General features: G+C 42.9%; 1 protein-coding gene across 1 annotated transcript in view; it reads right to left on the bottom strand.

Moving 5' to 3' along the window:
• Nucleotides 1-15,556, bottom strand: part of LOC113010990 (phospholipid phosphatase-related protein type 4-like) — a 69,732-nt gene that overhangs the window by 48,419 nt on the left and 5,757 nt on the right. Inside the window, exon 2 of the mRNA XM_026150342.1 lies at nt 4,423-4,608. Coding sequence (XP_026006127.1) covers nt 4,423-4,608 — 186 coding nt within the window. The remainder of the gene's footprint in view (nt 1-4,422; nt 4,609-15,556) is intronic.

Here is a 15,556-nt window from a genome sequence, read left to right as displayed (position 1 = left end):
GGGGTCTTGCCGGGTGTGATAGACCCCAGCCTCTATGGATCTTGTACTCAGAGCTTGTTCTTGTGCTGCCATGATTAGTGCCTCTGTGCTGTCTTTCAGTCCAGCTTTGTCCAGCCACTGGTAGGATTTCTGGATATCAGCCACCTCCTCTATCTGCCGGTGGTACATACCGTGCAGGGCCTGTCCTTCCATGATGGTTCCTCGTCTCCCTCCTCTTTCTTGGGTTTCTGCTGCCTGAGGTATTCACTGAGCACTCGGTCAGTTGGGGCCATCTTCCCAATGTATTCTTGGATGTTCGTTGTCTCATCCTGGACTGTGGTGCTGACACTCACCAGTCCCCGGCCCCCTTCCTTCCGCTTAGCGTACAGCCTCAGGGTGCTGGACTTGGGGTGAAACCCTCCATGCATGGTAAGGAGCTTTCTTGTCTTTATGTCAGTGGCTTCTATCTCCTCCTTTGGCCAGCCTATTACCCCAGCAGGGTACCTGATCACAGGCAGGGCGTACGTGTTGATGGCCCGGATCTTGTTCTTACCATTCAGCTGACTCCTCAGGATTTGACTCCTCAGGATTTGCCTGACCCTCTGCAGGTACTTGGTGGTTGCAGCCTTTCTAGCAGCCTCTTCATGGTTCCCATTCGCCTGCGGGATCCCCAAGTACTTGTAACTGTCCTCTATGTCTGCAATGTTGCCTTCTGGTAGTTCAATCCCCTCAGTTCTGACTACCTTCCCTCTCTTTGTTACCATCCGACTACACTTCTCCAGTCCGAACGACATTCCAATGTCATTGCTGTATAGCCTGGTAGTGTGGATCAGTGAATCGATGTCTCGTTCACTCTTGGCATACAGCTTGATGTCATCCATGTACAGGAGGTGGCTGACAACTGCTCCGTTCCGTAGTTGGTATCCGTAGCCAGTCTTGTTAATGATCTCACTGAGGGGGTTCAGGCCTATGCAGAACAGCAGTGGGGACAGAGCATCTCCTTGGTAGATCCCGCACTTGATGGTGACTTGTGCTATGGGCTTGGAGTTGGCCTCTAGTGTTGTACGCCACATCCCCATTGAGTTCCTGATGAAGGCTCTTAGGGTCCCATTGATCTTGTACAATTCTAGGCATTCCAGTATCCAGCTGTGGGGCATTGAGTCATAGGCCTTCTTGTAATCAATCCAGGCAGTGCACAGGTTGGTCAGTCTGGTCTTGCAGTCTCGGCTGACTGTTCTGTCTACCAGTAGCTGGTGTTTTGCGCCTCTGGTATTCTTGCCAATCCCTTTCTGTGTCCCGCTCATGTATTGACCCATGTGCCTGTTCATCTTAGCCGATATGATGCCTGACAGGAGCTTCCATGTAGTACTGAGGCAGGTTATTGGTCGGTAGTTGGAGGGGACCGGTCCCTTCTTGGGGTCCTTGGGGATCAGGACCGTCCGGCCTTCAGTTAGCCATTCCAGGTGTCTCTCGTTAACTAGCAGCTGGTTCATTTGTGCTGCCAGACGCTCGTGGAGTGCAGTCAGCTTCTTCAGCCAGTAGGTGTGAACCATGTCGGGCCCTGGTGCTGTCCAACTCTTCATACTGGAGACCCTTTCTTGGATATCTGCCACTGTGATGGTTACTGGACCCTGTTCAGGGAGGTCGCTGTGGTCAGCCCTCAGATCCTCTAGCCACTGAGCATTGCCGTTATGGGTTGCATCCTTCTCCCATATGCTCTTCCAGTATTGCTCCGTCTCCAGCCTTGGTTGTGCTGTTCTCTTATTGTTCCCTTGCCACTGAGAGTACACCTTTGCTGGTTCTGTGGAGAACAGCTGGTTTATTCTACTGCCTTCTATCTCTCTGGTGTACCTCCTCAAGCGGCTGGCCAAGGCTGTGAGTCTTTGCTTGGCAGTTTCCAAGGCCTCAGGTATGGACAGCTTGCTGTATTTCTTAGGCACCTTATTTGTCGCACCTTTCTGCAACTCCGTTAGTTGGCTAACCTCCCTCCGTGCTACTTTGATCTTGCCCTCTAGCCTCCTTCTCCATGGAGGGTACTGCCCCTTGTCGCTGTTCAACTTGTAGCCAAGCATCTCACTGTACGGCTATCATTTGTTAACATGACGCTTGTTCTTATACATGTAATACATTTATTACCAACCTGAAAGCTTATCCGCTGGTCATTCGACATGACGAATGACTTCTGAAATCTTAATCTAGCTCATGATGCTGTAGATTTCCGTTTCGGTCCACTAGTAAAACCTAGTTCTATTAATCTGCACTCATTACTCTTGAACCGGAAGTAAGTCCCCAAAAACTGAATTTTGGAACCGAAACTGAATGGTGAGAAGTGAATCTGAAATTATTTGAGAGCTAAATTTTTAAAGGATAATATACAGTTTCAAAGCAAATGAATTCATTACCAAAATATAAAATTCAATTTCAATTTAGTGATGATCATTTTCAAACCAATAAACTGAACTTCAAATTAGGCTAATTCATATTCAGTTTCTAAAAGCATTTATTCAAGTTACAATTCAGATTCAATCCGAGCAATTCAAATGTAACTTATTCAAATTCAGTTTCTTTATTTTAAAGTGGATGGTAAAGCGGATGCTGCATCCAGGAGCGAAACAACCGCATTATACTGCTAACTTAACTTCTGCTCCTTGCAAGCATATGTGTGGACAGCATGCTAACACTAAGCTAGCAAGAAGTCAGCATGACTATAAAGACTGTAGCCTATAGGTTTATAATGATACCATATATAATGATAAATGGTAAGTATGAGACAATGGATTTCATGTCATTTTATGGAGAAATGTAAGAGTAATGTAATGAGTAGTATAACAAATTACTTTCTCCTGGGAGTAGTTTAGCAATGCACTGCATTGATTTTAATAAAAGTGTTCTGTGTGTGTGTAATACATTACTTTTTATGAGTGATGACCCCAACAGTGGTTACAACAAAGAGGGGAAAAACTTCCAACACGCACAAACATTTAACCACACGGCATGATATTAATTTGTACAAATGTATTAATGTTATTATGACACAAATGACATGCTGCTTAGCCTGTGAGAGCCATATAAGAACTCATAAGACATATAGATAATTTTCATGTTACCTATAAAAAAGACCAACATTAAGTTCAATGAGGAGAGATGATTAGAAAGAATGAACGTGATTTATTGATGAAAAGAATATAGATAGCGGATAGACTCTGGTGGCCCGTCTCAGCGGAGTGGGTGAAAGGGATTAGAGCAGGACGGAGATGCTGGTGGTGGAGATGAAGGTGGCTTGAATGGAGCCTGAGTGATGAGAGGTAGAGATGATAGATGCCAATGAGATTTAAAGTATACAGCATGAATGCTGATTGGCCTGGAGAAGGTCAGGAGAATGTGATTGGACTAGACCAGTGATGATGAGTGATGATGGGAGTGCTTAGATTTAGCTGGCAGCACCTGGATGTGGACAGATGTGAGGCCATACATCTTCTTTATTGAACTTGTGCATAAGCTTCATTTGTATTAAAAAAGTCAGTTCAAAATAATTCATGTCAACAGAGAAATGGCTGGATTATTTCTGTTAGTACAACATAGAAACAGTGTAGAGCTTTCACTGCTCTCAGGTTGGTCAGACTCCCACAGCATTGGGAACAGATCTACAAAATGAGTAGGAGTGCAGATCTGCTGTGGGAAGATTGCTTTCCCAGTCAAACACAATTTACTACATTTGTCTCCACAAAGAAAAGAAGGAGACTTAACAGCTCTATTAGTCAGACAAGGAATACATTTACCTAGTTTAGTTATGTTTTATTTGTGGAAACTACAACCCTCTTTTCAAAGATGTGTAGACACTATATTAAACGTAAATAAAAAGACAACATAATAACCTACAATTTGCTGAAAGCGTATACTGGGGACGATCCACCCAAAGTGGCCAGGGAATGATATAGATGAAAACAAAAGAGGGAGCATAAGGAACAAAAAGAGATGAAGAGAGGGTAAACAGCAGGCCTAACGCTTGCCACTGGTACAACTGTTGATGGTGCAGAAGCAGCAGCCCCGACAGCAAACGTGGGGAAATTTGAAAAACATTTCACCCCTAAACTTTGTTCTACGAGTTGCGTGAGCCCACAGCGACGGTAGAGGAAGTGCCCGGCTTCATTAAGGGATTTGACTGGGCGGAGTCGGTAATGAAAATGAATGAACAGGCTGCGGTCAGTGCGTGAAAGTCCAGTGCACAGTGATCAGCCAAAAAGTGTGTCGGCCCACCGGGCAAATGCCTGATATGCCCATTCCAGCCCTGCAGTATTAGTGTCAAGTTTGAAAGTCTAGTATTATGACTAGCCTAATTCCCACCTACACCTGTAATCACAGTCCCTGAAAGCAAGTGGTGTTTTAGACACTATGTTACTGTGCTAGCCAATGTGAAAGCTGCACATGTGGAGATGTACTTACAGTGACAGTAGGTGCAGCGAAGGCCAGGCTGAAGAGCAAAGGCAATGGACAGACTTCCTGTCTTGGGAGGATGTATGGCAGAGATAGACTGCGATCATTACAACTGTACCCAGAATGCACCGGCTGGAAAATATCCGTCAGCTCCAGGAAGTAAAGACTGACAATAGAGGAGGCCAGAATAGGGAGCTGCAGAACAGAACACAGACCGATGCAAAACAAATGAACACAGTGTGTGGAGATGAAGTTAGGAGAAATACATCAATACAAAAAAATCACACACTTGTTTAAAAACAATAAACTGCATGGATATAAGAAATTGACCTGTCTCATTGTGTCTGTTGAAGACTTGTCCTCATTTTTATAGATTCAGGCCAGAGTAACTCAACTAACTTAAAGTACTCATTCAGGTATTTGTCACAGATAAATGGTAAATGGCCTGTATTTGTATAGCGCTTTTACTAGTCCCTAAGGACCCCAAAGCACTTCATACATCCAGTCATCCACCCATTCACACACACATTCACACACTGATACTCCATATGAAGCAATGCCCAAACATTACTCCGTTTACTGCCCTCCCCCCGGCTCAGAGATTTAGTGGGGTGTTGTATATGAGTGTGGACTTGTATACAGTTAAACATGTGTGGGTTATAAAATGGCAAATTCTGAATATTGATTTGAAAATAATGGAATTTGAACAAAGGGGGTTGAAACAGAAAACGTGTAAATGTCATGCTACTCCTTTTTGAGCATAAACACTGTGTAGATATTAGATATTCATGGAAACTTGATGTTTTTACGTTTTTCTCTTGTTATTTTAGTTATATTTACATGTTCAAAATAAACTGTTCTGCCTATCCACATTTTATATGTACATTCACAGGTTAGGTGCTCCTGTTTAAGTGCTTGTTGATGCAAATATCTAGTCAGCCAGTCACAATGTCACAACACAATGCATTAAGGCATGTAGCCATGATCAAGGCTACCTGATGAAGTCCAAACCAAGTGTCACAGTGGGGAAGAAAGGTGATTTAAATGAAGATGAAAGTAGCGTGGTCGTTGGTGCTGCTCTGAGTATTTCAGAAACTGCTGAACTACCAGGATAACACAACCTGCTTCCAGCAGGATAACACACCTTGTCACAAAGGTGAAATAATCTTAAACTGGTTTCTTTGAACACGGCAATTAGCTCACTGCACTCAAATATACTCTATAGCAGGGGTCCCCAACCCCTGGACTCCGGTCCAAATGTGGAGATCAAGGGGGTTTACTCCGGACCTAAAGCATTTTCCCATTTTCTATGTCGTTAGATATTTTATTCCTGCTGGCTGCAGTGGCTGACTTTTGAACAGGCGCGATGGGCAGCTATGTGGGTCAGCGACGTTCTAGTCCACACTCTAAGCCAGCTGGTGGCGGTATTGCACCACCAACTGCCAAAAAAACGACAAAGAAGAACAATGCAGGCCATTCAATGCAGGTTGCTAAGTGACTATCTTGGAAGCTCGCACTTGCTGACAGCACAATGACGACTTGGTGGTGCACAGAAGACTGGGTAAAAGAAGATGGCTCTGTCAAAAATATGTAAAGTGGACTATGAAAGATGAATGGCCATTCCCCATCTGTGAATGCTACTCATGACCACTGATCAGTGGTTGTTGATCAATGGTCATGACAATTTGCATATTATTGATCAAGGAGCTGATCTCACAGCCCATTGTTCCTTCAGTGGGCTGGTTTCAGTCATTGTGCAAATGTCCTGTTTATAAGACTGAAACCTGCAGTCAGCTGAGACTGAAGACGTCACCTGATGATGACGAAACGTTTCTCCCACTGAAAACATCCTGACGAACAGAATCAAACTTTTGGGATTTACTTACCTGGTTGATTGAGCATCGAGACACATTAATGTTGGTTTGTGTGCAATAGATTATTGCATAATTTCTTTGTTAAATAGTTTTAATATCAGTACTTGAACTGGATTGCACTTTTCTGTTCAGCAGATGATGTAATGAGCACATGAATAATTGATCAGTAGTTACAAGATAAAAATCTATATTGTTAATTAAATGTTTAATAAACATGAAAGAAAATATTTTTGTTGGTTCATTTAAAATGTTCTGACCCCAGATTGACTGGATGATGGAGTGGACCTCCTGCTATTGTAGCTGGATACCGCTGCTCTGTAGTCACCAGATCTCAGTCCCACAGAGCATCTTTGGGATGTGTTGGAATGACCGAACAGGAAGGTTTCTATGGAGCACGTCTGATTTTGGTTGGCACTGAATGATTTAAAGAAGCCGAAAAAGAAAATATAATTGAAAAATATTTTTGGATTTACATATAATTTGCATCCTACTTGTCTTTCTAAACCAGCCAGAACAACTGAAAGTCCATTTTAAGTTGGATTAACTCCTTCCTATGTTTGTGGTGTATTACATTCAACTGTTTCATAAAATGTAAATAGAACCTAAGTACATGTAAAATTTATTGTATTATCCTTTTCTAACACTTTTATGTTTTAACTGATTTAAAGAAGAAACACAAAAGACAAAGTGCTACATTTTAGATCTCTCTTTAACCTGTCAGTCAAATGTTCAACAGAAAGAAGCATCATATTGCATATTTTTGGCTTATTTAATGATACAATTATCTGCGCTGCACATATGTGAAACCCAGGGGTTAAAGTGGGCCAGAGTGATCTGCGTAATTTCAAATGGCTGAATCAAAATCCCCAAACACACAAACTGTTCCCACGCAGTTTGTCAGAAAACATATCTGTGAGCTAAATGTGCAGAAAACATGTGCAGCACTGATAGCTGCAGGAAAATGTAAGAGGAAGAGGAGAGATTATTTTCAAAGGTGAGGACTGCTCAGCAAGCTCACATGTAACGTCCTAAATCGCTGTAGGTATTTAAAATCAGATCATTTATCAAGTTTTTGGCTTGTTTTTCTGAAACATCTTGCAAAACGAGCTGACGTATGCAAATGTTGGGTTATTCACAGGTTGCATGAAAATACCAGGCAGCTTAGCGCAGCATAAAGTGGTGTGTTAGCAGGACTGTGATAACGTTTACAGTGATGCATTATGTTGGACTGGCTAAATCTCGATTACATCAAAGGTAACAGACATTAGTTTATAACACTGGTCAGATTCACTCACTGAATTCCACCTGTTATACCAGCTATCAGCCGTAGAACTCACATAACATTTGTTTATATCTTTTTGAAATTTGGCTGGCTAAATCCACACAGAGAAGCTATTACTGAAGCAGCACAGCTGATCACAGCCTGCACACAAAGAATGTACTGCTCCTACGGGGTAAGAGCATCACAGGAGCACAAGCTAGCTAATGTGGCTTAGCTGCTCAAAAGTGTATGCAACTAAAAAGTTGTGTTGGTTCTCAGTCACCTAGGTCATGGCAGTCTAAGGAGACATTTCACCTCTCATCTGAGAAGCTTCTTCAGTTCTAAAAGCCGAAGGTGGAGAGTCCCAGGTATTTAACCTGGGTTGGAGCTGACCCACTCACCATCACATAGCAAGGTCTCACACCCATGACCTCTGCTTATCTCAGAGGCGTCCTCCTTCGTTTGTTTACTGCTGAGAAACCAAATAATGTTCATTTGTCTATTTAGGGTCCTGAGCTCCAGCATCATGACAGGTATGGCTTAACAGCTTGGACATATCAAACATATGACTCCAGCAGACAATCTATACTGCATTTAAAACATGTTTCTCTCCATGTTTGCTCTGATGACTGTCAGGCAGTATTGGGAATACATGTTGTGTTTCAGTGTCAGCAACAAACAAAGTTTCTTGTTTCTAAGCTGGCAAACCCTAATGTCTCTGCTCCTGAGCCGACTGAGCATCTGTGACTGTTTCTGTGTTCACCAGCACAAGAAATTAGATAATGAATGTTGTTTTTCTCAGCCTGTGAAGACACAGCCTGAATTTTGTGTTGCCAAGCTGCCATGGCAGAGTCTTTCTGTGGTGCTTCACTTGAGACTATGCTAGTAGCACAGCTAAAGCCTTCAAGGACTGTCGCTCCATCTGGAGCCCAGGTAAGCACTGTTTCTGTTGTTGCTACTCCTAAAGACTGTTGTGCTCTCTTGTCTGTGCCAATAATGATTATAGCTCCACCAGTGATTGCCCCTGAGCCTTCACCTCCACCTGTGTCTGCTCCTAGGCCGGCACGGACCCAGCACTCTCCTGCACCCGTTCCAGTTCTTAGTCTGCTGATTAAATTGTGTCCACAATGAAGATTCAAATTTTAAGGATCAACTCCTGGATTTGTGAGTGAACAACCTGTGAGTAGCAAACTTATCAGGGAGGGAAAACAGACCAAACTCATGTCATACACGAACAAACAAATTAGGTTCCTTTGCTGGCTGCAGGACGTCCTGCAAACAGCAGCAGGGTTTGCTTGAGGTGTTAAGGAAGACTGTAAAAACATCTGGTAGCTCAGCAGACTAATTAAAAATTTAACAAGCAAATATACAGCTTGAACTTTCAGGTGGAACCACATAATTTCATGGAAAAGATCAAGAACGAACACGGAGACACAGAAACCCATCATGGTGTTAAACTGACACAAGCTCACAGCAGGGTTCACATAGATTGAACTAAGTGGTGATATTTTATCTATTTTAAGAAATTGTTTTAATAATGACAGCAATTATAAGAAAGAATAAAGATTTCTAAAACTGTTGTTTTTTTACTATTATTATTATTTTTCTGTATCGTTCCAATCAGCCTTTATCTGTCTGTCTTTCCACATAAACAGGTAGCGATTTTAGCATTAGCATCTTGGCTAATCCAATCAGATGGCGACAGACAACATGTCATTCCACACCTGCAGAAGAAAATACTGCTAATGATGACTTGTGACAATATGTCTCTTGTGTAAATAAACACATACATCCAAATGTATTGTTGTTTTTAATAATGGTAAATGGCCTGTATTTGTATAGCACTTTACTTAGTCCCTAAGGACCCCAAAGCGCTTTACACTACAATAATGGTAAGCAACAATGCGTGCTCCACGGCTAGTCTGCCAGAAAATATAACAAGATATCAAATTTAAAATAATCCAAAGAACATGTGTAGCTGCTACTGTACAAAGAGATGAAACATGCCAAAGATGATTGGTTCAGGTAAAACAAGCAAGTCAAAGGTCAAGCAGAACTGGGTACAAGAGGCTGATTAATAGTACTTTTGCTTGAAGAGCCCACCCCAGTTGAAAGTAGGAGTGTGCCACATATGTTATATACTGATTTCATTGCTATAGCAATGCCATTTTCTTGTTCCTTAGTGTAATGAACGAGCCCAGGCATGTCTGAGAGCAAGAGCTGCTTGTCTGATCATAAGTATCTGCGTCAGCAACCTACAAAGCACCGTACCTTGAAGATATGCAAGAAAACTGATATGCAAGAAACAAACTTGTTTCACTACTTGGGGCAAAAGCACAGCACTGAGTACAACCAGGCTACAGACGAGGGAACACCAGCAGCTGGTCATGTTTAACCCAGATGACTACACTAAACATCAATGGAGCGCTCGTAACTGTACCAGGAGCAGCAAACAATGGATGGAAATTATAAAATATTTTATTATGTCAAAATATTGTGTAGGGTTCTGATGAGTTACACGGTTACTTTAATGACTGATAAACTAAAGCGTAAAGCAGTTATTTTGCAGTTATTTACAGTAAAGACCCTACATATTAATCAGTAATTTTCATTTTATTATTTCATTGGAAAAAGTCATTGGTTACACTGGATCCAACAACTGAAAGCAGTTAAGTAGCTGACACACTGTAACAGGTAGGGCTGCCACGATTAGCGGACTAGTTACGATTACGTCGACTATCAAAATCGTCGACAACTAATTTAATAGTCGACTTGTCGTGTGAAGCTTTGTAAGATCCTGAAAGACGCCGGAATAAGTTGTAGGATTCATCCATCCAACCATAATCTTCCGCTTATCCAGGGCGGGGTCGCGGGGGCAGCAGCCCAAGCGGAGAAGCCCATCCTTGTCAGATGCCCGAACCACCTCAGCTGGCTCCTTTCGATGTGGAGCAGCGGCTCTACTCTGAGCCCCTCCCGGATGGCCAAACTTCTCACCCCATCTCTAAGGGAGAGGCCAGCCACCCTTCGGAGGAAGCTCATTTCCGCTGCTTGTACTCGCGATCTTGTTCTTTCAGCCACTACCCACAGCTAGTGACCATAGGTGAGGGTAGGGGCGTAGATCGACCGGTAGTTGTAGGATTTGAAAGTGTAATAACGGACTGAAACAGAAGATGGCAGCACTGCATCTACAAGGATGCCAGCTGCCCTTAAACGCCAAAGAAGAAGAAGCAGTCTCCGTCAGGGGCTGCATCCTCCTGAGGCCCCATTTCTAGGCCGATTACGTCACAGCGATGCGACGAAAGCTGTCTAAATTCAAAGAGTCCTCCAAATGCATCCGCCTTTTCCCCAGATTTGAAGGATGGGTCGCGTGTATCCTTTGTGGCCCAGCCTATCCCAGAATTCATAGCGCGATCCAGCTAATTCCAGTTTCCAACAATGGCGGCCGCTACTTTTTACTACTACTCTTATTACTCTTTCTGGGTCACAAAATAAACTTTTAACATTTTCAGGTGAGAATGTAGCTGTGTACACTTCATATATCTGCTCGGTTTATCAAGACCACATATTTGTAAAGCGCTCCGACGTTTTCGGAGACGTCTGCTACCCACCAGCTCGATAACTGACCGGGAGGTCACTAGAGCCGGCAATAACACCAAACTCCCGGCATATCGTTTTCAGACCCCCACGGTCTTTCGCTGATATATAAGTCGATCGTGGCTCAAGAGTTGGGAGTTCGTCTTGTAATCGGAAGGTTGCCGGTTCGAGCCCCGGCTCCGACAGTCTCGGTCGTTGTGTCCTTGGGCGAGACACTTCACCCGTTGCCTACTGGTGGTGGTCAGAGGGCCCAGTGGCGCCAGTGTTCGGCAGCCTCGCCTCTGTCAGTGCGCCCCAGGGTGGCTGTGGCTACAATGTAGCTGCCATCACCAGTGTGTGAATGGGTGGATGACTGGATATGTAAAGCGCTTTGGGGTCCTTAGGACCAAGTAAAGCGCTATATAAATACAGGCCATTTACCACTTAGATAACTTAAAAATGTGATTGTTTAGCTTTTTTCAGTGTTTTATTTGTTCCTCAGTAAATCGGTTTGGCTGAGATTAAAGTTATAGTTTTCACACAGCTGAATAAACGTCAAACAGAAAACTGGTTAAACAGAAGTGTGAGATGCTTGAAAATTTACTCCAGCGTCCTGTTATATTTGAGATATGAAGGATCAGATGGCTGAGTTTATTAAACTCCACTGAGACAATCTGCAAATCTCATTAAAAGTTTAATAAACTATCGAGGACTTTCGGTGAGGCATGTAGAGACATGGTCACGCCACATTGAGCTCCGTCTGTACTCTCCCTTTCTAGCAGCCGAAGCCAAAAGAGAACCACTGCAAAGCCTGGTGAAAAACATGTTAGCAGAGGCCTTGGAAAAAGCTCTATCACCACTCAGTGCAAGTATTTCTCAAAATGGAACTTTACTGTGGTCGGTCCAAGACGACTTAAACATGCAGGCGGCTAAAGTGGACATGCCACTGGTCAAGGTCGACAACCTACAGGGCTCAGTCCGCCAAGTCAAAAAAGATGCTAACAATTGTGTAACTGAAATGGGCAAGCTCACACTCAAGATTAATCAGTTGGAAGATCGAGAACGGAGAAACAACATCAGAATCACTAACCTACCAGTGGGAATCGAAAGGGATCCTTGCGAGATGGCATAACTCAGCTCATAACCTCAGGACGTCGGAGCAGTATGCATCACGTGATAGAGCGGCTGTGGCGTGCGAGACCTGTCGGCAGTCTGGTTGAGCATTTGGAGCCTCGCTACCAAACCAGCATTTAATCTCAGAGAAAGGTATCCCAGAGAAGTAAAGCAAGTGTGTAAGTTCATCTCTGAATGTTTGTAAAACATTCCCACATTAAGCTTAACAACTGATATAAGGAGCTACAGCCTCTTCTCTCTCCCTCCCTCTCTTGGTGCTGCTTCAATCATGAAACTGATCAATGATCAGCTGATCGGCTTTTCTCTCTTGTTTGTTTATCGCCCACTTTGCGCCAGAAAGAGGAAACCAGCGGCTGAACAACAGCAGCACGTTTAAGCTTGATAAGCTGCTGTTAGAATTTATTTAATATTACTTTCTACACCAGGATCTTTTTCTACAGCTGACGGCTGTAACTGTGCAGGGGCGGATCTAGCAAAGTTTAGCCAGGGGGGCCGATAGGGCATGAACAGGGAAAAGGGAGCACAAAGACATACTTTTCTTTCTTACTCTCATGTCTAGCTTTTAACAAATAATTATCTGAATCTTACAACCAAAGTTTTCATCTAATATAAAATGTATAGAAATCCATTATTATATATCAGAACTATTAAGTCAAATTTTTAACTTAGTAAGCTATAGTACTTTTTCCTTTGGGTATCATCTGTGCAGTCTGCAATTCTGTTGAACGAAGATATTGAATCTATTTAATTACTGTAGAAGAATAATTGATTTCTGTGCATTTTTTTGCACATACATTAAATTAAAGTTGATTACGTCGATTAAACATCATGAGGTGGAGGGTGGGGCGTGGTTCCCTATTTTTCTTTTTGCTGGGAGTTTGCAACCCTATTAGTTAGGTTGCTTAATATTTCCTTCTTTTTTTTTGCCTGTCCCATTTGGTTCTTTAGCCATCAGAATTGTTGAAGACCAACAAGGATACCCAATGGATTTATTTTGCCAAGTGGATCATCACAGCTTTGCCGTATTGGTCCATTTGATCGACCTTTGTTTTTATTATTTATTTTATTTTATTTTCAGTTGTTACAGACGGGACAGATATGAGTGAGGGATAGGAAAGGGAGAAAGAAAGAGGAAGGAAAAGAAAAACAGAAGGGGAGAGGGACAGTGAAAAAGGGAAAAAAAAAAATCTCCTGGATCACCTGTTGAGAGAAAAAGAATAGAAAACAAGCAAAAAAAAAACCAAAGCAACATACTAAACACAACACCATCGCATTAATCTAGCTAAGTGTAAACAGCAGTAAATACTAAATATTCAATGTTGTTGTGCAGCAAGCAGGACCAACAGCGCACAATGTGCTTTGAAGTAGCAGCCAAGAAAGGTGTAGTTTGTGTCTATGGACAGTGAACACCTGTGTGGATCAGCACGCTTGTATTCAAATGGTTTCCACATGTAATGGTCTGCTAGAGGATGCAGAGAGCCATAGCCCCGCCCCCCAGGGCATGAAGCAGGCATGGAGGAGATCCAGGCCCCAGACATCCAGAGGCCCCAGAGTGCGAGAGCCCAAGGAGGACCACCGGCGGGGCATCCGTGCCACCCTCATGGGAAGGGCTGAGGATCCCCAGACGAGGCGTCACCCAGTAGCCACCGAGCAGAAGCTAGAGGGGGCTGCACCGGCGTGCCCGCCGGCTCTGCCGGCAGCCAGCTGTGCCAGAGTGAACCGAGCCGCAGGCCCGAAGGCTGGAGGCCCGAGGGCCCCCTGCACCCCGGAGGAGGCCTGACCGAGCAACAGGCACCAGGCCCCACTTAGGTTGCTTAATATTTCCACTAAGTACTCTTTAAAATGCCAGAATATGAAGGATGGAGCAGGTTTAAATTTATTAGATTGATCAGTTTTGTTGAACTATGAAATATTTTGGGTGCAGTGTATTTTTTGCATACAGGTATAACAGAATAGCTTTTGTGTTGTTGTTTATTTAAACTTGAGTATGAACTTATACAAAATGCAGCAAGATATTTAAAAAACTATTTTATTGATCAAAAAATACACTATATCGGATTTATATCGGTATCGGACATAAAAAAGTGGTATCGTGCCATCTGTAGTATAAAGTGGGATATATTACAAAAATCTAGACCAGAAGGAGGATGGGCAGTCCCAAATTTCAAACTATACCATTTGGCATTCACATTGAAATATATCAGCCAATGGTTGGATCCAGATGCAATGGCCCCATGGTTGGACATTGGAAAACACCTTGTAACCTCGATTACACTACAAGACTTTCTTTTCTCTGGGATTTCACTTAAACAGTGCTCATTGCAACAGGGGCCTATAATTTCGTATTTATTGAAATCATTTAGACTTTCAGAAAAAGGTCTTAGGTGGACTAACAAAGTGGCACAAGCACACCCCTGTATGGCAAAATATCACTTGCTAACTGGGTCCAAAACCTTCACTAAAAGCCCATGGGCTCAAAGCCCTATCCAGGTGTTAGAGGAGTTACAGTAAATGGTACAAATTCAAATGCTTAGTTTCCAGGAGCTGGTTACTCGCTATACAGTCCCAGAGCAGTCATTATTTCACTATTTTAGATTACGCTCAGCCCTCAAATCGCATAATATCCAGTGGGGAGACAATTTAAAGTTAGACTTAATTGTAGAGCTGGTGCAAAACTCACCTAAAAGAATAGCTTCATCTATCTATTTGAATCAATTAAAGTGGTTAAAATCCCAAGATTTTCTATTAAAGAATGGCAAAAAGACCTGGCAGGCCAACAGGAGAAGATGGCCTGGACCACAACCTGGGCCAATGTTGCCAGTTGATCAAAGAATCCCAGCCACCAATTTATCCATTATAAGATTAACCCTTGAGCCCACTGGTGCCATATAAATACAACTGAATTGAATGCAGCATTCTCAGGACTAGTGTAATATTTAGTAATAATATTAACTTACTGTGTTTCATAGTTATTAGCTTATTGAGTTGATTTACTGGCCTACAGACACCTGCTTCAGTGACAGAAAAGGATATTTTACACAGAGACAACGATCTATCATTTACTCAGCTGTCGTCAATGACTTCCCTTTAATCCTCATGGATGTTTTATTAAGTACATACAGGAAGAGAAATTTGAAGATGTGCCAAACAAAGCAAAGCCTTTGTGGATACTGTGCACAGAGGGAAGCAGGCTACAGTAAGGATGTTTTCCTCCTCTTAATGTCTGTAGCTCTGAATGCAGAGATATAAAAATACACCCCATTCAGTGGGCCATGTTGCCTAGCAGCCAGTTAGTGGGTAG

Source organism: Astatotilapia calliptera, chromosome 18, assembly GCF_900246225.1.
Source record: "Astatotilapia calliptera chromosome 18, fAstCal1.2, whole genome shotgun sequence".
NCBI classification, from domain to species: Eukaryota; Metazoa; Chordata; class Actinopteri; order Cichliformes; family Cichlidae; genus Astatotilapia; species Astatotilapia calliptera.
This window is presented reverse-complemented; position numbering and strand designations above follow the sequence as displayed.